The sequence below is a fragment of the Manihot esculenta genome, chromosome 17, assembly GCF_001659605.2.
Source record: "Manihot esculenta cultivar AM560-2 chromosome 17, M.esculenta_v8, whole genome shotgun sequence".
NCBI classification, from domain to species: Eukaryota; Viridiplantae; Streptophyta; class Magnoliopsida; order Malpighiales; family Euphorbiaceae; genus Manihot; species Manihot esculenta.
In genome coordinates, this window is record NC_035177.2 from 2,440,761 (window position 1) to 2,464,738 (window position 23,978).

A 23,978-nucleotide genomic window follows, 5' to 3' on the forward strand; every position below is an offset into this window, starting at 1 on the left:
GGTCTCCTCGCTTTTGCATATTTCTATGTGAAAATTTTAGGGAAAATGACTATTTTAACCCTTAAACTATAAATTAATAATCACATAACAACATTAAAATAAATCAATAAAATTTTTAAATTTTAAATATAAAATCAATGCTTCTCAATAAATTGAAAAGTATACCAGCTATTCGAATTTTAAAAAAAATATTTAATAATTTGAGATCTAAAAAAATAAATTTTCCAATGGTTTGATAAGTTTAGTCTGAGAGAAAAATGTTATTTTCCTTTTATTTTTTTTTTTATCTACTAGTGACGTCTAACGGTTTTATTGCTATTGGCTACTTGTCTCTAATATATGGATACGTACTTACAGAAATATAGATATCTGCTTCATGCTTCATGCAAAATGGCTATTTAATTTTCCCTTGACACGCGTGTAGACAGGTCTACTGAATAGATAGGCAGGCTGTCGCTTCTCTTAATGAATTTCAGAACCGAACTGGGCTTGAGTAGACTGAAACTTAAAAAAAATCCGCTCTCTAGATCGAGTTGTCCAAATAGACCCATAAAAAAAGTTTCTTAATCCATAGTTACTTTCGTGAACTTTGTCTTATATCGGGGTGGAAATCCAGCGGCCATCAATATTAAATAAAATCTTTCTTTAAATAATATAATTAAAATAAATATTCATAACTCTAAATTATTACTTATTCAAATACATAATTTTTATGTTATTATCTATTTAATTATATAATTTTTATAATTCTGAGATATATTTATATTAAAAGTCTATAAATATAAATTTTTATTTTCGTTAATATAATTATAGGATACAAGAAAACTCATACACAGTAGTTTGAAAGTATGATCAATAAATATATAAGTTTTATGCAAAGCTTGGAAGTATAATTTTCATTCCCCGTCTTGGTCTTATTTTTATTATTTTATATATTTTTATTTTTATCTTTTATTTATTTTATATTTATTCTCTTATTTTTATTTATTTTATAATACGTTATCAGCATGATTTTATTCAATTTAAATATTTTTTTTTATTTTAAGATAATATAATTTATGTTAACGCGTAATGCAATTTATTATTATTATATATATATATAATTTTTAATTTTTAATTTTTAATATAATTAATGAATCAGTTGTTATATTTTAAAAATTAAACACTTAAATTTTTATATAATTAATATGTTGAAATTGAAAGCCTTTCTGTCTAAAATTTCATTAGTCAATTAATTAAAAAAAGAATAAATATTTTAAATATATAAAATATCATCGAACACCTAAATTATATTTAATATAGGTGAATAATTTTATATTACATAAACTATACTTTAAACCCTAAATTTTAATATAATTAATATTATTAACGGATCAATTTCTATATTTTTAAAATTAAATATTTAGATTTCAATATAATCAATTCGTTCAAATTAAAGGTTTTTACATTCATAATTTCATTAATCAATCAATCAAAGAGATAATAAATATTTTAAATATCTAAAATATCATCGTGAACACTTAGATTTTTTTCAATTTTATATTGTATAAATTACACTTTAGTCCCTAAATTTTAACATAATTAACGGATTAGTTTTTATATTTTTAAAACTAAATTCTTAAATCTCTCTATATTTAATTCGTCTAAAATTATAATTCTTTCATCCATTATAGATATTAGTTCAAAACTAGTGAATCATCAAATTTATTCTAAAAGTATAATTTCTTCCTAAAATAATATTTATAAAAATTTATAATCCACTTAAAGGTTACTTGATATCACTTAAAAATAACCAAATTGCAAGTATTTTCTAAAAAGTTTGAAATTATAAGTATTGTATAATGAATGAGATATTATAGACAAAAGCCAATGGAGACTTGAGTGTTTATTCAAAAAAAAATAAGGAATCAAAATATTTAAATTATAATAGATGAGGACGAACTGATTATAAAGGGATTTTAGTGTACACTTTAAAAAATATGGGGATCGATTTATTAATTATGTTAAAATTCAATCACTTAAGTGTAGTTTATCCATTTAAAAATAGTAATAAAGATATTTTTCACACTTTTAATGGCAAAATGGATGAAGAGTTTTAAGTGTTCGATTTTAAAAATATAGGAATCGATTCTTTAATTATACTAAATCTAAGGACTAAAGTATAATTTACCATATTTTTATAGTTTTATTTTAATTTTATTGTATGTTATTTAATTTTATATTCATATGTAAGGCAATATTATTATGTTTTCTTTATTTTAGCTTCGTTTTTTATTTGCTTTTATTAATATTGTTTTACTATTGAATAATTTTAATATTTAGAATAAATTACTTTTTAATCCATGAAATTTAATGTAATTAATAGATCAGTTCTTATATTTCTAAAATCAAACACGTAAATTTCTATATAAGCAAACTGTCCATTTTAGAGATCCTTTTATCCATAATTTCATTAGTAAACTAGTTAAAGAGAGAATAAATACTTTAAATACCTAAAATACCCTCATGAATACTTAAATCTTTTTAAATATATGTGAAAATTTTATGTTGTATAAACTACACTTTAGTTCATAAGTTTTAGCGTAATTAATGGATCAGTCCTTTTATTTTTAAAACTAAATCCTTAAATCTCTCTATATTTAATTCGTCTAAAATTACAGTTATTCCATTCATTATAGACATTAATTCAAAACTAGTGAATTGTCAAACTTCTTCTGAAAATACAATTTCTTTGTAAAATATTTTTAAAATAAATTTACAACCTACTTAAAAGTTATTTTGTACCATTTAAAAATAGTTGAAGTTATAAGTATTTTTTTGAAAATTTTGAAGTTATAAATATTAAAGTATTTTAACGAAGGAAAATTGAAGAACAAAAAGTGTTAAAAATTAGTTAAATGAAATAGCATAGACAAAAATTAATAGAATTTAAGTATTATTTTAAATAAAAAAAATAATTAAAATATTTAAATTATAATAGATGATGATAGACTGAACGTAAAGAGATTTAAGTATATGATTTTAAAAATATAGAGACCGATCAATTAATTATGTTAAAATTCAATGACTAAGTATAGTTTATCCGTTTAAAAATGACAATAAGATATTTCTATACTTTTAAAGGTAAAAATGAATTGGAAGGACCTCTAATTTTGACGAACTAATTATAAAAGAATTTAAAATTTTGGTATTAAAATATAGAGATCAATTCATTAATTATACTAAAATTCAATGACCAAAATATAATTTATCCTAATATTTATTTATTTTATTAAAATTTTAATTTATTTTAATTTTTATTATTATTTTATATTAATTTATATCATGTCAAATTTGATCAAATTTGAGTTTATTGCCTTTGATATAATTGGTAAGAATTATTTATCATGGATGTGAAATGTTGAAACTCATCTTAATATTAAAGATCTTGGAAATATAATTAAATCATGAAAAAAAAAAAAAAACATCTACTCAAGACAATGGAGAGCAATGATTTTGCTTTGTCATCATCTACACGAAGGATTAAAAAGCATAATATTTAATAATAAAAAATTAACTTTTAAGTGTTGCAATAATTTAAAATAACGATATGACCACAAGAAAATGATATTTTACCAAAAGCTCATTATGATTGAATGCATTTATGACCACAAGATTTTAAATAATAACTAACTAAATTTATATTATTTTCAAAATAAATTCTCAGTTAAACTTATATGGATAAAAAATTATCCATATGGACTTAATTAAAAAAGATCTTTTTAACTTTTCATCCTTTTAATGTGCTCTTATCGCAGCAATATCACGAACATGATTTTAAAATATATTTATAATTGATTTCATACTTACTTGTAATTAAATAAAATAATGAGCTACTAATAAAAAATCATAAAGCTCGTCACATTGAATTTACTCCATTTCGACTATAAAAAGAAAAAAAGCAAGAGTGCTTAAAATAAGAATATTAGTGACGTACTGTTATATATCTGAACATGTTGTTAAATTTTATCAAGCCTCCATTAAAAGAAAAGAAAAAGATATAAAAATCAATTTTACTTGTCAAAATAATAATGTTGAGATAAATTTTGCATACAAAGATAATGATTTAAGTTTTCTTCTAGATATAATACATTTGAATGTAGTAAACTTCTATGAGAATCAAGAAGTCACATATTGTTATATGTCTGAACATCTTATTAAACTTTATTAAGCCTCCATCAAAAGGAAAGAAAAAAAATATGAAGATCAAATTTACTTGTCAAAATAATGATGTTGAGGTAAATTTTGCATACAAAGATGATGATTTAAGTTTCCCTCTATGAGAATCAAGAAGCAAAAAATTGGAGATTAAAATATTAGAAATATCTAAAGCTGGTTTACATTTTTAGTGTATTTATTTATTATTTTGATTTTTTTAGTGTGTTTTCTTTTTCTTTGTTTAAGTGTGTTATTTCAAATGTTTCTCATATGTTTTCTTTTGTTTTAAGGAACAATATGAATATTTTCTTTTGTTGGATTTGAAGTCAACGGTGAATATGTGGACCTAGCTAATAGTGTTACAACACATATTATATTAAGAGATAAAAAAAACATATTTTTTTCATTTGTCTATAAAAGGAGTAAATAATAATACAATATCTTATAGTACAAAAATAATTGAGGGCTCTAGAAGAGTTATAATATTATGCCAAAAGAACAAAGCTTATCATATATGAAGTATTATTATCTACTAAGTCTCAAAGAAATTTATCAAATTTTAAAGTTATTTATTGTAATGGATATTGATATTTGAGACTCACCCAAAGTAGATAGAAAGAAAGATCCGGACGACCATAGTACTCCGATCCAAAGAGAAAAGGAGACTCGGGCGCTTCAAGACAGGTTGGCCTAAGGGCAAATAAGATTCGTGCTCATAACTTTAGGGTGAGGCTCAATAAGAAAGTTACCGTTAATAACTACAATCTAGCAGATCCCCTTCACGCCTTCAATCACGAGATTTCAGACCAATTAGTCGGTGAAGATCCTTTATCAACAAGCTGACCACATCATTGCCGGATTATCAGGAAATACTATATTCATACCCATTTTCTTACAGTATAAAAAGAAAACGATCATAAATGCAAAAGTATATTATTTTTAAATACTACTTAAGTTCTAAGCAATTCACTACATTCTCTCCATTCTTTAGTAAATTGACTTGAATATTGGAATGACGGCTATGGGTGTCCACCACCACCTCACCTTCCCTTCCTTGTAGGTCTAGCCAATCATAACGCAGTTCCATTTCGGCCACGTCATCAATTTAGTTTTTGTAACATCAGATATCATATTGAGTCTGTAAATGAGAAAAATATTCTCAAGTAAGGAAGTATACATTATTCGATTATAACTAAATAATCAAACCTGATGAGCTGAAATCCAGCGGAGTGGTCAAATGCGGACACTTGTACAGTGGCCAAATGCGGACACTTGTATAGTGGCTCGATTCAATGGATTGATCGTTGATCAGTGATTAGTTTATTATAGGTCCCTCCATACATGGTCTTAAGGAAGAAGACCTGCAGAATATACAAGGATAGTCAGAGGTCTACCGGGGATGTTCCCGGTGGAGACACTCTGATGCTAAAGTTAGACCTAGAGTTATATCAGATTTTTCAATACAAAAGGAAAGTCAATGATAATAATAAAGTACTAAAGAGAAAAAAGGAAGTTCCTAGAGGGTGAGAGAGAGGGAGAGATCCACCCCTCATTTTGGGTTTGGTTTTAAGGTATATATACCATGATCAGCTCAATTGGTGACCTCTAGCACCAAGTCTCATTAGGTCGTGTTCGGCTCATCCGACCTATATAGAGGGAGATTCCTTCTAGTCACTAAAGTCGACTGTGCTGGTATTCTATTGCCTTATTGTGGTATGAGCTTCGACGAGATTTGCTAGCCTGCTTCGAGATTTAAAGAAGTCGATCAAGATTTATACTTAATCTCTAAATTGCATTAGATCGTACTTAGTCTGCTTGGCCTTTACTGAGGTTGGCAGTCTCCATGTTTAATTCTTGTTTGTGATATAAGTCTTGAAGTGATCAACCTGTTTGTTCTGGATATTGGTGGAGTTAGAAGTTTGGTGGTCATCTTCATACTTCATAAACCAGGCTCTCGGCTGCTCGGTCGGACCGGATGAAAAGATTTACATGTCTCTTTTAAATCCTATATACACTTGTCACGATTTTAACGAAACCTATTTTTTATATGTTATCAGAACTTTATAGGTAAATTATTCATAAACCATTCAATTTTTAATTATCAATTCGTTTATTTTTAATTTGATAACTACAGTAACAAACAATCAAAATTTTTTTAAATAACATATTTAATTATTATTTTACAAATAAAATATTATTGATAATTTATAATTTTATTACTGATTTTATGATCACTATTTTACTATAATAAGTTATATTTATTATTTTTTGTAAATAAAAATTATTATTATATATTTAATCACTTAATAATTTAAAATAATTTTTTTCTTTTATTTAAGTTAATTCATTTATAATGGATAGCTGATCAAATATTTTATTTTTTTTGCCATTTTTTCTATATTTTATTTTTTTAATTATTTTTTATATTTATTTTTTTCAGATAAAAGACTAGAAAGACACTTCAGATATTGTTTTTTTTTACTTTATATTTTCAAAAAAACGAAGAAAGAGAATTTTATTATTATTAAAATTTATAATAATTTTTATAATGTTATTATTTGTCTTTTAAAAAAATAATTTATAAGAAATAGTAAAATATCCTTTTAAAATTAAAAGGAAAACATAACCATAACCATAAAATAAATAAATAATTAAATTTGGAGAAAATAATATTACTTTAATTATTTTAGGATATTTTAATTTATTTTTCAAGTAAAAATTACCCAAATAATTTAAGACTAATTTATAGGAAAGCCCCTAAAATATAACAAAATTCATAGATTAGTCACTCATTAAAATTTTAATTTCAAAGTAATCATAAACTTTAATTTAATGTAACAAAATGGTCCTTATGTTAAACTTGGGGTTATTCTGCCGATAATTACTTGATAACTGTCTAATGTGCCCCTCGAAAAAAGAAGTAAATAAAACTTTTGTAACAAATAAAAGAAAAAGAGACACCCGACACTGTAATTCTCTGCTTCAATTGGTGGGTTTAAAAAGGCAATCACCCAGACCCTGTCAGCTACACCATGATACGTGCAAGATGTCAACAATGTTTGCAAGACTGCTGCATACCATTCAGATTAAAATATTTTAATTAAATTTTAAAATAAAAAATAAAAAAATTATTATCAAAATTTTAATTTTTAATTTATTCGATTTGATTTTGAATCGTATCAACCGAATGTTCACTCATATTTACTTCCTCTAATTGTCCAGCTCCTTTTTATTACATCTACGGAACTTGTATGATTGTTTGGCTCCTTTTTGTTACATTCGCGGAGCTTGTATGATTGTCCGGTTCCTTTTTGTTACATCCGCGGAGCTTGTATGATGCTCTAAACCATAGTCGAGTTTTATTTTAAATAATACAGAAAAAAAAATTATGTAAATTTTAAAATTTATTTTAAAATTATGTTTTTATTCCACATATTGAACAAAAACTTTATTCAACACTTAAAACATTAAATATGTCATGTTAGCGTGTCAAAAGACACGTTGGCAACATTTGCTATTTATAATGTCAAATTTACTTACACGCTAATAAATATCGCCATATCAAGTCCTGTGGAGACATTCTTTATATATTTACATTTATATTTTTTGAAAAATTATACAAAAAAGTTCATAAATCTTAATTTGTAGTCGTTCTGTAAAATTTTAGACAATTTAAAGATTTTTTTTACTATTATTAAACTGATAAAAAAATATTTTAATTTGATAAAATTTATAATTTTCACTTTGAAATCAATTTGTATTTTCAAATTATCTAAAATTTTACAAATTAACTAAAAATTAAAACTCCCTAAATTTTTTAGTATAATTATTTAAAATATATAAGATATAAATACATAAAATGTTGTAGACGAATTTACATATAGAAACTGATATGATAATATTTACCGGCATGTTAGATAAATTTGATATTATAAGTGTCGAATATTACTAGTGTGTCACCTGACACATTTACGTGACATATATAAATTTATTTAATCCTTTATTTCTTTAACGTTATGAATTTAAAAATATTTTTTTAATTTGTATAATTTTTTTTTTTTTCTTGATTCGAAAAAAACTCCCGTATTGCCGTGAATTACTTAACACTGCACCAATAAGAGTGTCAATGTGAAGAGATTTTATAATGGCTTGTGCATGGAGGTTGTGGGGGTCAGTGACATTGTTTGAATCTAGCAACTCATTCGTATATGACAAATACTACTCTACCATAGATAGCTTTAGGAGCTGAAACGTTTCTTCTCCATTAAAAAAATATTTTTATGGTTGTAAAGCTTAGAACTGATATGTTTCCAGTATATTGTCAATGGGTATTGTAAAGCTCTATGTTGAGCTCATAACAACTTGTCTTAGGTCGAGTACTTTGACTAATTTATTAATAAAAATTTAATAAAAGACTAATTTATGAATTTGATTATAACTCAGGGACTTTCTGTAAATTATCCATAATTTAATTAATTTGAAAAATGAAATTAATTAGAAAAAGAAAAAAAAAAATGAATCTGTCGGACATTCACTCATCTCTCTAACCATTTGACCAAAAGAAAAAAAAATCTCCCAAACCAGAAAATTGTCACTCCAGAAATTTCATCTCCCTCAGCATTGGCAGTACTGCCGCCGCACCACCTTGAGTCCTCGCGGCTGCCGCTGCTGCTCCTCCTCCTCAGTCACGCTGCCGCTGCTGCTCCTCCATCGCAGCGGCTGCACTCTCTCGGTTCAGCTCCTCCTCCATCGCCGCTGCTTCTGTCTCCCACGGTCACGACGCAGGTTTGTTTGAATGGTTGAGAAATTTTACAGAATTGATTAGTTGAAATGGTTTCTAGTGCTGAAATGGGTTTCTGTCTCCCATGGTTTCACATGCCTTTGAATAATTGTTCAGTTGCTGAGATTAGTGTAAATGTGTTGGGATTTGACCCTGGTTTTGTGCGCTAATCTATTGCCCAAATCAGAAGAATTGTGAAAAGGTGTTTTCACAAATCTTAACCCAAACCACGAATCATAATTATCTTTTGTTAATTTTTTAATTTGATTAAGAAAATGATGGGTTTTTAATTGGTGAGACCCATATCCCATAACTTATAATTGTGTTGTCTCAATTAACATCAAATGACAGCAGAATCGTTAGCAGCACTCATGCAACTTGGCTAATAATGAATGCTAATGTTTGCTTAGCTACGACATAGGAGAAGCAGCACCTTCTTTTGTTTCTGGGTTCTTATGGATAAGGATGCCACGTTATAGACATAGGCTAAATTTAATTTTTTCTTCATTTTTAACAATTTCAGTTTGGTTTCGGATTATCTTCACTTTTGTGGGTATCCTAGCTAATACCATCCTCATAGTGTTAGCATATGATTTAACACAGAAAATGATTCCACATAAAATCAATAATCCTTCATCTAATTCCAAACAGAGAGGACTACATAAGGCAGCACACTATCAGTGGGTTGTTCTATCTCATGATTTATCACTTCAATTTACTCACTTTTTGGATGCTCCTGGTTCAATGTGCTATACTTGAGGAATTCTAGCCATGATGCTGAATATGAACCATTCAATTGGAAATATAAAAAAGTATATTAGAAATACAGAATGTAAAAGGAAAAGGGGGAAGTTTTTTTATTTCTGAACTGTAATTAATACACAAATAGGAATTTATAATGGATCAAAGCTTATATTTTATCGAGGAAAATAGTAACACTGGCACAATAATAATTAAACGATGGTCTCTAAATTTGTGTGCTTCATATGTTCTCACAGATATGATTTTTGAATTGAGTTAGCAAAGCTGGTGCATGTTTGACTTGTATTAGTCTGAAGGTTGGCCACCTCAGGTGAAGAACTGAAAATAAGCTGAAGAATTCTTTGAGTTCAGTGCATACAAAAAACAACAAATGATAAAAGAATTAGACAAATATTCAACACATTTTCATGTACAAACCACAATGTTTTCTTGATTCCCCCTCATAGTTTTGAGCTAGAGTACTCAATTCTTTCTTTTCTTTCCTCTCCTCGCATACCAGAAAAAGGGTATATGGATGCCTAGCTTGTTGAAGAACAACTATTGATTGGGTCTGAAGTTAAATTTTAAGAAAAAGAAGAAGAAGAAGAAATTGTTGGTTTTTTGCTTGCTTCTCTATTAGGACGCCAGTTTTTGAAGAGCTCTTCACTATCAGTGTGAAAGTTGTGATGATAAGAAGCAGAAATATTCTTAGGATCCAACATCTCCATGGTTGGTACAAGCATCCCAATTGAGCTATCCATGAAAGATTTCAAAAGCAACTCTTCACTTTTGTTCCTATATATTTCTAATGCAAACCCTTTTCCCTTTTCCATCTCTTTTCCTTCAAAATCACAAGACCAAGGGTCCTCAATTAGCAAATTACTCTCTTGGATTATTCCATCATCATCTTTGAAGCCTTCCATCTTATCAGGTCCATCATTGACCATTTTATTCCTTTTCTCCTTTATTTTCCCATCGACACCACCTTTATTGTCATTATCACTTGTATAAACAAATGAATCAACGATTGAATTATCAACAACTATACCCACTTGGTGCTGCAATCTTTGATGCGATAAAGATATTTTTTTCTTTAAACTTCAAAGAAATTTCACTTTGATGGAAACTTAACATCTTAATTTTTGAAGAAATAATAAATATGGATGTATTATAAAATGAGAATCCAAATGAAAATCTAATGATGAAGTTTAAATATAGGTTGGACTTGAAAAATTAATTTTTGAAGTTTTGGGTGTAAAAAGTTTGAAGGACTAAATGATATTTTGATTTAAAAGGAGTGATTAAAATGTAATTTTTTTAATAAAAGGCAACAACTCCCACGTGGCTTGTTATTCTCTAGAAATTAAAAAATAAAAAGATAAATATAAAGTTAAAAGAATAAGAATCAGGAAACTAAGAAGAAAATGGAAAAAAAGAAAAGAAGGTGGTTAAAAAGAAGGAGAAGGGACTAGGGAGAGAGGAAGGAAGTTAGAAATCCATGCGTTATGGTGGTGGGGTTGGAGCAGCAGATTTCTCACTCATAATATAAGTTTAGCTAATCTTTCACCGATAGTCTTTTGTTATGTTTATAATATATATGTTTAGAAGCTATAGTTAAAATTTGATAATTTTTTAGTAATTGGATTTGGAGATATGAATTGTTGAATATATGCTGACTAGATGTGGAATTTCTATGTTTGGGCTGCTGTTTATTGAGCAAAATAAGTAGTTAGAGTTCTTGGAGAATTATGAAATTTGGCATAGATGATCTTTGGTATCTTGGGGATATTGTGTTAAAATTTGGTGAATTTGTGATTTGTAAGGTAGAAATTATTTTATATTTAGTGCCCAAGCAAGATTAAATTCTGGAAATTCAAAAATTTATTGAGTTGGATGGATTTCTTGATATCTTGAGTTGTGAAGATAAGTTGTTGCTATAATTGTTGATGTTGTATTTGGATGTTAAAAAAAATCTGATTAAAATATGAAATTGATCTGATGGTTGTAATATTAGATATTTGGATATGCAAGTTATTAGATTTGGTATTAAGTACTGGGTTAAATTGAATAATTATTTTGGTGGAAATAAAATATATTTTGAGATAGTATAAGGTGTTAGTTGAATATTTACTTAATTGAGTATTTTTGAGGTATATATATATTGTGGATTTTTGGAGATATGGTTATTTATATCTAATACACTTTGGTTGAGATTTGATTATGGAATGAATGTTAAAGATGATTTTTATATGGAGTTACAAGTTGGAATTTGAGTTTATTGATAAAAGTATTAAGCTATGGATCTGAGTTTTGAAACAGGGGATTCAGTCTAATTTAAGAGTGGATGCAATAGGTTTTTGTTGGATATTTGTAATGTAAAATGGAGATTATGATTGATTTTGATTATATTATGTTATTATGATTTTAGGAGGAACTTTTTTATTATGGGTTAAATGGACAGAAAATGTGAGTTGATATCTTGCAATAAGGTGAGTGATATTTACAATATATAGCATGAATTTGCTTTTCGTTCTTATCATTTTTAAATTGTTTGTTCTGATACCATTGTCATATTTGAGTTAGAGATAAAGGGAAAATTGTAAATAAGTGATGAAGTTAATGACATGTCATGGAGAGAGTAGTAAAGTTTATTGGTTGCAATTTGAGATTTGAGAGTTATGAGAAATATGATGAATTGTACAGGTATGATTTGACACATGAGATTTATGAGATCTAGTGGTAAAACCAGAAGCAAAAAAAAAAAAATGTAATTATATATGTGGATATATTTTGATGTATCTTTGATGTCAGGATTGATTAATGAATAATGATTATGTCATACAAATACTATTTTGAGATATTGATAGTTTATCTGTATTTTTTTTCTCGATGTGTTTTTGTATTATTATATGATATTAAACTATGTTGAATTTTATTCAGGTTTTAAGGATTGGAAACTTGGTTGACGTTGGGCTCCTCAAGATATTGTTAAGGGAAAGAGCTACTCTAAAAGGTGTGCAAATACCTTTCGATCATTGAAATTTTGTGAAGTGACTTCTATTAATATGGTTTTTATATCTATTTAATGCTTTTTACATCTAGATAAATCAAAGATCAAACATTAATATGAAAATATGTGGATATCGTTTGTAAATAATAGTTAGAGACCAGAAAGCCTACAATTTAAGATTTATTTTTTATGGAGTTTCTCATATTGCCTAGTATCTTAGAGTTGATTTCTAAAATTTTGTTCAGCTTGTTCTAAATTCTAATTATTGGATTTACTCATTTAGTTTGTTGATTATTCTCCCAGTTTGTTTCATTGTTTATTTACTCTATTGCATGATGTATTTTCTAAATGTCAATTGACTGAGCTTTTTCTTGCAACTCACTCATTTTGCAGGTGGTGTAACATGTTCAGTATAAAACTTTGGTGCTTAGTAGAGCACAGAATTGTCTAAGCCTCCACGGATCCTATAAAGATGGTGTTGTATTTAATGAATTTAACTTTTCTGTTGTATTAGATACAAATTGAGTTATTTGTGTTTGAATAAAGTTGTTTAAAAAGTTCACTATTAAGCTAACCCAGTTCTTAGTGCCATTTTGGCCCATAAGGTTGGGTCGTGACATTTGATCGTCAGTTAATAATGGATTCTGAAGAAGAAAGAGAAGTGGAGATGGAGATAGAAGAAACCCTAGATGATAGGAAGAAGGGTTATGATTATGTAGTGTTACGGTTGATTTTAGCGATTATTTTCCCAATCGCTGCATTCTTTTCCTTATCGTTATTTATAGGATTCCTTGCAGTTTTGGCTGCCCACTTCTCCATTTCCACTCCCATCTCTGTTCCCTCTCAGTGCAGGATAGTCTCCAGCAGTAAGTCTCTTTTCTCTCTCTTTCTAATTTATGCTTTCTTTAACCACATTGTTAGGAAGGAAAATTCAAATTTGTGGTTTTTCCAGTATCATATTATTTATGTTTTTATTCTATATTTGCTGTGCAAATCCTTGAGCAATTCATGTGTTTTGGGGACTTTAGGGCTGATTAGCATGACATAAGATAAGACATTTTTGGTTGTTTTTTAAGCTGTGAACTGTTACAGATGGGCATTTCATTTTATATACATACTCATAATTCCATTAGTCAAAGCATAAGAAACTAATTAGGTTATATAGATACTTTACAACTATTTTTCCTTGTTCACATTGATTACTAGCTACTTATAAAGTAGGCAAACACATGATAATAGCTAAATTGAAGTGAACCTTTTAAAATAGGTTAGACGATTTCTAGTGAAAATTAAAGTTTTTTCATGGGAATTTTCTAAATAAAAGATACTAATTAGGGAGTGACATAATATTCCTAAGTAGAAAAATTTGAACCTTTTCTAGTTACAAATTATTTCTAAATGAGCCCTAAATCTATTTCCTTGACTGCATCACAGTAATTGGGGGAAGGGAAAGTTACTTTACCCTTGTTTTGTAGGTCTGCAGGTTAATATATCTGTATCAATTTTCAAGTTGAAAGGTTTCAGTTGTCTTATTATTATTATTCTTTTGCAAATCCAAGTGTAAAGCTATCTGCTTTCATTCTTTCTAGGTGTGGATCTTAGATCAACAAAGGTCTGCGAACTTGGATTTTTGAATTACAAAGCCAAACATGTCTTTTATCCTTTTGAAAGAAGTAAATTTCGGTGTCGTTATGATTATTACTGGGCTTCAGTGTTTGAGGTGATATGCTTTATTCTTAATATCGTGTATTCATTTTTGTGTTTGTTAATAGCCCTCTGATTGAAATTCTGACATGGTGATATTTGAGAGATAAAAAATAAGGTTCAACTTGATTTCCTTTAATTTTCTATTTTTTTTAATCTTGAAAACTTTATTTTTTGTGCACATGAAAAATGGCTGGTTGGTTTATCAGCTTCCTGATCATTGCTATTCTTGCTATTGTTTATCACACAAATTTCATGATGAATAGTTGAAGGATATCGTCATGCTATCTTTGGCTTGTGAATTATAGAAGTGTTTATATTCTAGAGAAATAGCAAATATTTGCTGGATTCTTACACATCATTCTTAAATACAACAAATAAAGAAATTAAATCTATCATTAGTGTTAATCAATTCCAAAACTAAAAAATAGCTAGGTAGATATTAAAGTACTAACCTTGTTACCTGATTATTACCAAAAAGACATTGTCTAATTATTTATATTTTTTACTAAATAGTTTGGAAAATAGATAAAAATTAGGGGGAAAAAAAACTACAGGTCGGGCAAACTAGGACTTTAATACTATTCTCTAGGCATTATTAATTCATGCTTTTATGGTTTCACTTATTTATATAGCACTTTGGTGTAACTATTGTTTGTTTAATATAATGAAAAAAAAGGCTGGGCAAACTAGGCCTTTAACACTACTTCCTAGCATTATTGACTCGTGCTTTTGCGGAGCTCTGATTTATATTCTACTTTGGTATAACTGTTGTTTGTTTAATGCAATAATATTCTTACTGCATTACATTTGCACAAGTATGCTATGCCTACTGATCATACAATTTGATTAGTTATTGCTTGGGGCCAACAGTATATCATGCTAATATATATTTGTTTTTTGTCAACAGGTGGAATACAAAGACCATTCTTTGGGTCTGACACAAGCATTTGCTGAGGCTCCAGATGAAGCACTTCCTCCAAATTGCAGGCCTAGTTTTGGCGCTGTATGGCTGACCAAAGATAAATTCAAGGTAGGGGTAAAGGATTCAATTTTCATAGTTAATTTTTTCTGGCTTTATGCATAAAGCTAAGTTGGCATTGCACTTTAGTGAGCTTGTAAATACATGTATATGCTAACTCCTCTTTGGTTGAATTTTACTCTAGTTTGTGACTATCATCTTACTGTTTTATACCTTTGTCTCCTTTTCAGGTTAATAAAACTTATGAGTGCTGGTATACAACTGGCATTTCCAAAGTAAGCCTATACAGTGATGGCTTCTTCCCTTGTCAAGCAAAAGATCCATCTGTTTTTGAAATGATTAGACGCTATATTATCCTGTACGTATAGCAATTTTTCTCCTCTAGAACTTTATTCCTTTTATATGTTATGCTTTATGTACTTTCATGGTTTCAACTAATCTATTTAGTGCCTTTTTTTTGGTTCTCAAATTAAGTATCAGCTTCTTATTTTGTTTGATGCTTACCAAGATAGAATGAAAAATTGATATATGTTGTTAGTGTATTCACTTATGCTATATCTTGCGGCTGTGGGTACATTAGGGTAACTTCCTACAAAAGCATTTTGAGAAACAATGATTTGTTATCTTTCTTGCCTGATGTCTATTGTTTTTTTAATCAATTTTGCCTAGAATTGTTTGTCGATTGATATGATATTATTAGAAATGATTTAGTACTTGAACCTTTACACAGATAGTTGCTTTAGTTGGTTTGTCTTCTAACACAAATATTTTAGGGGAAAGTACAATTTAGTACCATAGCTTCATGTAGTTTGTTGGGAGTAGGGTTGTAGTTTACTTTGGTACTATGCGAATGATGCCATTAGGTCGTTGTATGCCAAATCCCATTATGATATTAATCTAGCCTACATGACAAGGGGATGTGGAATTTCTTTTTTAATGTAGAAATTGTTTCCACATGTCAAGATTAATTTTTTAACTTATTAATTAAAAAATCAAATTTAACCCAAAATGACTAGATACCTGCCTTCTCTTTTTCTTCAATTTTTTTTCCATTGAGAGAGAAAGTAAGTAGGAACTCAACCAAACCTTGATATGCAGCCTACCCTTGTGATTTTTCTTTTCTTGCGTTAAATTCAATATTTCTAATAAAAAGAGTATCTTGATATGACAGGGTATACTTCTGATATTTGAAAAATAAACAAATGCTGTTCTGGGATTTGGCATTATAAATTTTTGATTATGTTATTCACATGGTATCAAAGGGCGTGGAAGTGAATATTGGAAAATGTGATGTCAGATCATTGTATAACGGCATCACATTTCTAACCTACCATTTCAAATTATTGCACCCTTCAGTTTTTTATTTGGTCAAATGACCAAAAAAGATGCAGAAATTTACACACCTTCAATTTTACCCAGAACTTTAAAATTTGTCAATTCAATTTTTAAACTTTGGCATTAGTTCCTATTTTTAGCATTGGGTTATTTATACCCTGAATTCCTAAATATAACTATACCTTACGTACATTTTTTTAAAATGAGAATTATGAAGCTCATTAACAGAATTTTGTTTTCGTAAATCTAGTCAACATGCTATGTTAGCAATTTCATGCATTTTGACCTGTCAATAACTTGATTGCTAGTCTTGAAACAAATGTCAAAGTTTTAAGGATTAAATTCTTAAAATTAGGAGTTTGCCTAAAATTTAAAATACATGCAAAGGTTTGGATTTTATTTTTTTCTGAGCCATTAGACTGTTTTTATTTTTGGGTCAATATGCATGATTAGCCTAGCTTACCAATAAATAATGGAATAATGGATAGCTTTGCTTATCTTTTATTTGATCTAATTCTTTTATTTCTTGTAATCTATAGACATGATTGTCTAGCTCATTAATGGGTAATCGGACAAGTACATAATAACTCTCTTGTTACTGTTGTCACAAATGTGCATCCTTTGAAAAGGTTTCATTATTGTTGTAAGTTTATGGTGCAGTCAAATATCAAATCGTGGTTTGAGTTTTTCAACATAAGAGGTAAAATAACGCGAGTATTATTACTATAAATTCTTCTATAGTATTAAAATTAACTACTTAATCTTAATTTTTAAAATCCAATTAAAATGTCACTATATTTTGTTTAATCAAACCCTTTACCTATCATGTTAAAGAAAATATTTGGTCAACTTTTTTATTTTTATAAGAAGAATTTTATTAATGAATCTAGAAAAAACTTAGCATAGCTATGCACAACTAAACCCTTTAGAAAACCTCATTACTTTTGTAGAAATATAATATTTGTTGTTGTTCACAATAAAGATTACAATCTATTTATATATGAGAGACGATATCTAGACAGGAAGGAAAATCAAGCCTATAATTATACAATCCCTAAGATTAAACAACTTTTACCTATTTATCAATATTTGTTTCCTATATTAACATATTTACTTCCTATAATCTATAACACTCCCTCTCAAGTTGGAGCATAAATGTTAATCATGCCCAATTTATTACATATATAATCAACTCGAGTCTCATTTAGAGTTTTAGTGAAGATATCTCCTAATTGTTCTTTAATTCGGATATATCCTGTTGATATTATCTTTTGTTGGACCTTTTCACGAACAAAATGACAATCAATCTCGATGTAATTAGTTCTCTTGTGAAATATTGGATTGGAGGCAATGTGGATAGCTGCTTCATGATCACTCCACAACTTAGCAGGCACCGAATTTGTGAACTCAACTTTTTTCAATAATTGATGTACCCACAAGACTTCACAAACGACTTGTGTCATGGCTCGGCATTCAGGTTCAGCACTAGAACGGGAAACCACATTTTCTCAGCTCGGTAAAACGCCTTACACACATCATAAATACGGAAAATATTCTCTTTGCCAAAATATAGAAATTTCAAATACTTCACAAATTTATAGTGATTAATAAGATTAATCACCTCACTATGAATAGAATTTCGAATCTGCAGAAACGAACGAGCATCATCCCTCATCTAATCTCTATGAATTTCATCAGTTGAAGGATCCTTGGTAAGATGATCATCCATTTCAATACTTCATAAATAAATACGGATAGTCTTACTCCAATCCAAAAAAGTTAGATCTATTTAATTTGTGTTCCGTAATTTTAGTCATCACAAAAATCATCAGTTATGGTGGTTTTAATTTCAGCTATAAGGACAATCAACCCAAAACAATCAAAATAAATAAAGGATGATGAACAGTGCCCGATGAACAGTGCTCTAAGTCTCCAAACGTTGCCCTTTATGAGTAACCCAAATGAGTAGAGCCTTAAGTCTCCAAATGTTATCCTTCATTGGTAACCCAAATGAACAGAATCCTAAATTTCCAAATGTTACCCTTTATTGGTAATCCAAATGAACAATGAACAGAGCCCTAAATCTTCAAATGTTACCCTTTATGGGTAATCCAAATGAACAAAACCCTAAATCTCCAAATAAAATTTAAATTTCTATAGGTGAGACTCAAATCTCTCCGAGAATGGCTATGATACCATGTAAAAATATAATATTTGTTGTTGTTCACAATAGATATTACAATCTATTTATATATGAGAGACGATATCTAAACAGGAGGAAAAATCAAGCCTATAATTATACAATTCCTAAGATTAAACAACTTATCTATTTATCAATATTTACTTCCTATATTAACATATTTACTTTCTATAATCTATAACAACTTCCAACCTAAATATCGATATGCAAAGTGAAAAACCTGAAAAAACACTCGGTACAAAACAGAATCCAAAACAAAGGCATACAACTATGTTTCAAACAGCATGGACAACAATAACTGATCTAGCAAAAAAAACCTGAAAAAACCTCGGTGCAAAACAGAAACCAAAACAAAGGCATACAACTATGTTTCAAACAGCATGGACAACAATAACAGATCTAACAAAACAAACCAACCGTAAAAACAAAGGAAAAGACTGGAAAAATACCACCCAAAGCAAGCTGCCAGAATAAAGCAGCAAAGGTGACGACCAGCAAGTGCAGCAAAGCACCCAGAAGCTCACAGCAGCAAGCAGCTATTCACATTCGGAAAACAGCACAGCAAGCAAATCAACACAGGAATATCAAATTACATCCACGCAATGAAATTTTCTTGTCAATGAAGGCCTTGCTTTGCAAGTGCATCAGCCGTCCAATTAGCTTCCCTTAAAACATTTTTGATGGAGAGAGCAGGTAGAATCTTTGAGGAATCTAAAATAGAATTGGACACATAATAATTTTCGAGGATTTTTATCAAGAGATGAGTAATTTTCGAGGATGTTTATCATGAGATGAGTAATTTTCGAGGATTTTTATAATGAGATGAGGCCCAAGAAACTGCAACAAGAGAGTCAGATTCAAGCAATATACGTGATGCTGAAGGCCAAACTTCAGGTCTAGGTAACAGAAGGCTCAAAGCTGTCGCAATAGAAAGAAACTTAGCTCTATTGCTATTAGAATCTTCAACATTCAATGGAAGAAGAAAAAATATCAAAAAAGAAACCACTGAAGTCACAAAGCACACTGCCAATAGCCTCTGGTCCAGGCTTACCTTGCGATGACCCATCCACATTCCTTTTAAGCTAGTTGAAGGCAGGTTTTTCCCATATAATAGAAGGCCTTGATTTCCTAGAAAAATGTGAACATCTAACGACATTAGGAGAGGTGAGAAGATTCATACCTCTGTATGGAAAAGCACTATTCATGGCTTTCATCCAGATGACCACTTTATGAAGGATAATAGCACATAAATTCTCCTTGGAAATGTCTTTGTCATAAAATTTTTTTTCATTTCTAGAAATCCATAGGGACCACAAAACAGCATAAGCAAGTGCAATTCAAAACTTTGATTGAAGCTTTCCATAAACAAGAGAATTCCATTCAAGCAAAGGCATAAGCACAGAACTTGGTATATAAAACAGGACGCTCGACTAGTTTAAGTACTAACTTCAAATGACCTAGGAATGGTGACAATGAATAAATAAATGAGAGGCAAATTCCTCAAACTCACGTCATCTTGGACATATATTTTGTGCTGGAGGAATAATACCCAAATGGGATAACAGGCCTTAGTGCAAACTCTCACAATTAATCAACCAAACAAGAGTTTCCACCTTTGGAGGTGCAATTTTGAGCCAAACAAAAGACATATCAGAGCTCATTTCAAAGGATGAGGAGATCAAACATTTATAAAGAGATTTCGCAGAAAAAGTACCATTTCTTTCAGGTTCCCAGATCAGTCTTATCATTTTTTGAGCGATATAACACCTATGCATTAATAATAGCTAAAAGCTTAGCAAGTGTTACAACTCATGTAAGTGTTACAACTCAAGAAGAATTTAGGGAGATGAGAAGAGAATAAAGAATGAGATGAGAGCAGGAAGAGAATAGAAAGAGATGAGAAGAGACAATAGAGTTAGTTGAGAGAAAGAAATAGAATTGTAGAGGGGGAAATCTGTCTATTCATTATTCATAATGCTGGTAAGTATTCTTCGGCTGTTATTTATACATCAGTTAGTATAACTGCCTCTAACAAACTCTAACTACTAGGCTGACCTATGTAGAACTTTCCTCCAAATCATATTAATTAATAACTGCTTTTCCCTCCCATATACCCCTCCAAATCTTCATGTGTAAAGATTTGTTAGGGCATTGATGTAAAGGGGAGTAGAGTTGTTTGCAGCGAAAACATAGGCCACGGGAGCGCAAATCATTATATTCTTGGTCGGAAAGAAGGCAACTAGATCTGGATTTGGGACTAGCAGTAGGTGTGGGCGATGGGGCAGTGAACAATGAGATGGCAAGAGAAGAATGGGTAGAGCGGGACAGTTTATCCGGTGGTTTGGGTTGGATGTGAGTTGGACTATGGGCTAATGGATTGGAATGTGAAGCTGAGAGGAAAGATGTGGGACGAAAACCAAGCCCGTAGTGTATATTGGACTATGTTGGCGAAGTAGGAAGTTTATATTTGTGGAGAATGTTGATTAAGAGCTCGCGCTCAACTTCCCAGGCCAAAAGCATGGTGCATGAAATATGAACAGTATTTTGGTTGCATAAACGAACCCGTATCTTCTCACGTAAGCCATTAGAAAAAACTCTAGTGAGTGAGTATCCAAAAGATTAGGAACTTGAGCAGTCTGAGTCTCGAACTCATTGATATAGTGATAGACAGAATCCGTTTGTTTCACAGCAACCAACCTCTCGAAGGGATTCATCAGTATATCAATGTTGTAGCGGTTGACCAATTCTAGAGAAAATTGTTCTCAAGTTAAATTCGGATGGCGGTGGCGTAACCAACGCAACCATTAGAGGGCACTCTCCTCCATACAAACTAGGGCCATCATAACCTTGAATTCTAGCCGAGTCCCATTCAACTCAAAATATTGTTCAGTTCTGGCAAGCCAACCAATCGAATCAATGCCATTGAATCCAGGTATTTCAAGAGTTCTTGGAGGAAGGGTAAGAGAAGAAAGAGAAAAGAAAGTGGGTGAGGTGAGAGTGGATGGATGATAAGAGTCACGGGAAGGGTTGAGTTGGGTGGATACTTCCCCTCATCAACGATAGATTTACCACGGGTGAGAATTTGCAGGAGAGTTTCAATGGAGCAAAGCTTGGAATAAATAGTATCATTATCAGTTTTAAGTTTGGAAAAGTCACCTTCCAACAATGCCAAATTTCTCTCTACCGACTCAAGTCTAGAATCCATTTAGGTTTGTAGCATTCAGTTGGCAGGTTAGTCCAAATGATAAAGAAGAATTTGTACAGTTTAGTAACAGAAAAGATGAAGGTCCAGGGAAAATCAGGAATTCATTTAAACACTCAATACTCTCAGGGAAGGAAAGAATACTTCCCTTAGTAGACAATCTCTACCCCTAACAGCTAGGGACTTTTGATATTCCTTCTCTGCGTGACTTTCTTATTTATTACAAAAAAGATTTCCTCCCTCACACCATTCATGCATATTTTGTCATACTAGAATATCTGTCAGCTCACCAAGGACACCTTGGATCTTCTAGAATACACCTTCCATTTGCTTCTATTCCTTCCCCTTTCGTTCTGCTCATGCTTGGGTCCCTCTTCAGATTTTATTTGCTCATCATTCTAGTTATAAGCACTCCAAAATAACTAAACAGTTATTTTCATGGGCATCTAAGATGGTGGGTGCTTTTCCCAAAAACAGTCTCTCAGTTACAATCCAAAGAGAGCCAGAATTAAGGAATAATTTCCACATAATTAGGGGAAGATAATTCTATAATCCTAATCTGAATGTGAATCTGAGTCGAACCTTAACATAAAGTAATGGGAAAATTAATTGTAGCATTGATGTGATCTAAAAGATGCTGTGGCTTGAGTCCCTGTGAATTTTTTTGATGCAATTTTCACCTAGGGTGTAACAAACTGATGTCTGAACCGACATTATTCAGTTCAAGGATGTCCTGATGTTCAAGTCAGGCCAGGCTAGCAAGTTGTTTGTTGATTGACTACAATTGTTGCTTTATCTAAATGTTTGCTTGAAAGTAAACTCTGATTAATTTATTGCAAAATCATATACAAGGTACGAATCTGTCTTCATTGACTTGTTTTGTGGCTTTTGTGATAATTTAAGCATTGTTTATAAGTTCAGGTTCGTGAAGGTATTACACTCCTGGTTTGTCCGTAAAAGGGGAAAAGCTAGTTATTGGAGGTGGGAAACAATAGCTGGGATTGTTACTGGTTTTTCAACTTCCTTGATCTCCTTAAGCTTCATAAGCATCCTACATCAAATGAAATCACGGTTGCCCCAAACCTATGTAGCTCGGATGGTTGCGCGAACCCCAAAAATGGTATTCTTCAAGCGTGCTTGTTTTCTTGTGGCATACTTCTCTGTTGTGGGTTGGTTAGTAATCCAGTATGGTAAAAGGCTTGGACTCACTGAAATTTACAGAATATATAACCTCTAGGTTGGTACTTGGCTTTACTTTTTGCAAGTGCTAATTGTCTCTCAGTTCCAATTGGCACTTGGACACACCAAATTTCAAACTCTGCAGTATATGGTCACTGTTGACTGATGTAGAGTTCAGTGGTTGCTTGATGTATTATATGGTACGTCGCGGAAGAGTAGGATTGCTGCATTTACTGCTTGAAATTCACCGGTTCAAACTCAGGTTAAAAATTGTGTAAATCTAATTCTGTTCAAAGCTTGAAGTTCCATTTACATATGTGGAGCAAATAATCCATGTGGATGAGAAAGTAATAGTCTGATGTGTATAGGGCATCTTAAGATATGATAAAATCTCTAATGTACTAGGTACTTTCATCTTATTTGAAAGGTCTAGTAATTGATTAAAACAACACTGATAATAATAAAATTCTCTCTCTCTATATATATATATAGTCTGTATTTTGTTTTTAGAAAATATGATAATTGCATGGTTCATTGCAAATTTGAATAGAGCTGAACATATTATTGAGTGTTAAATTAAGAATGTAAGGATAAAATTGACAATGACATTAGACCCTTAATATGTAAATTATTATTTGAGCAATTGAT

The 23,978-nt window shown here is 30.1% G+C and overlaps 1 protein-coding gene across 2 annotated transcripts; it reads left to right on the forward strand.

Annotated features, from left to right (window-relative positions):
• The first annotated feature begins 8,703 nt into the window (after positions 1-8,703).
• LOC110604555 lies at positions 8,704-23,813 on the forward strand. 2 transcript variants are annotated; one of them, XM_021742781.2, is made up of 8 exons: positions 8,705-8,982; positions 12,147-12,207; positions 12,659-12,731; positions 13,122-13,594; positions 14,318-14,448; positions 15,343-15,465; positions 15,645-15,772; positions 23,073-23,813. In XM_021742781.2, exons 4-8 carry the CDS (start codon positions 13,366-13,368, stop codon positions 23,386-23,388), a joined length of 927 nt encoding a protein of 308 aa, XP_021598473.1. In that variant the 5' UTR covers positions 8,705-8,982; positions 12,147-12,207; positions 12,659-12,731; positions 13,122-13,365; the 3' UTR covers positions 23,389-23,813. The 2 variants fall into 2 exon arrangements, with proteins under 2 accessions (XP_021598472.1, XP_021598473.1); XM_021742780.2 differs by lacking the exon at positions 12,147-12,207 and having other exon boundaries at positions 8,704-8,982.
• The last annotated feature ends 165 nt before the right edge of the window (positions 23,814-23,978 follow it).

Bases quoted from the DNA above. Each gene is read 5' to 3' on its own strand.
- LOC110604555 (XM_021742780.2), top strand. From the start codon at position 13,366: ATGGATTCTGAAGAAGAAAGAGAAGTGGAGATGGAGATAGAAGAAACC. The intron at 13,595-14,317 runs GTAAGTCTCTTT...CATTCTTTCTAG, and splicing joins GTGCAGGATAGTCTCCAGCA to GTGTGGATCTTAGATCAACA. The intron at 15,466-15,644 runs GTAGGGGTAAAG...TCTCCTTTTCAG, and splicing joins TGACCAAAGATAAATTCAAG to GTTAATAAAACTTATGAGTG.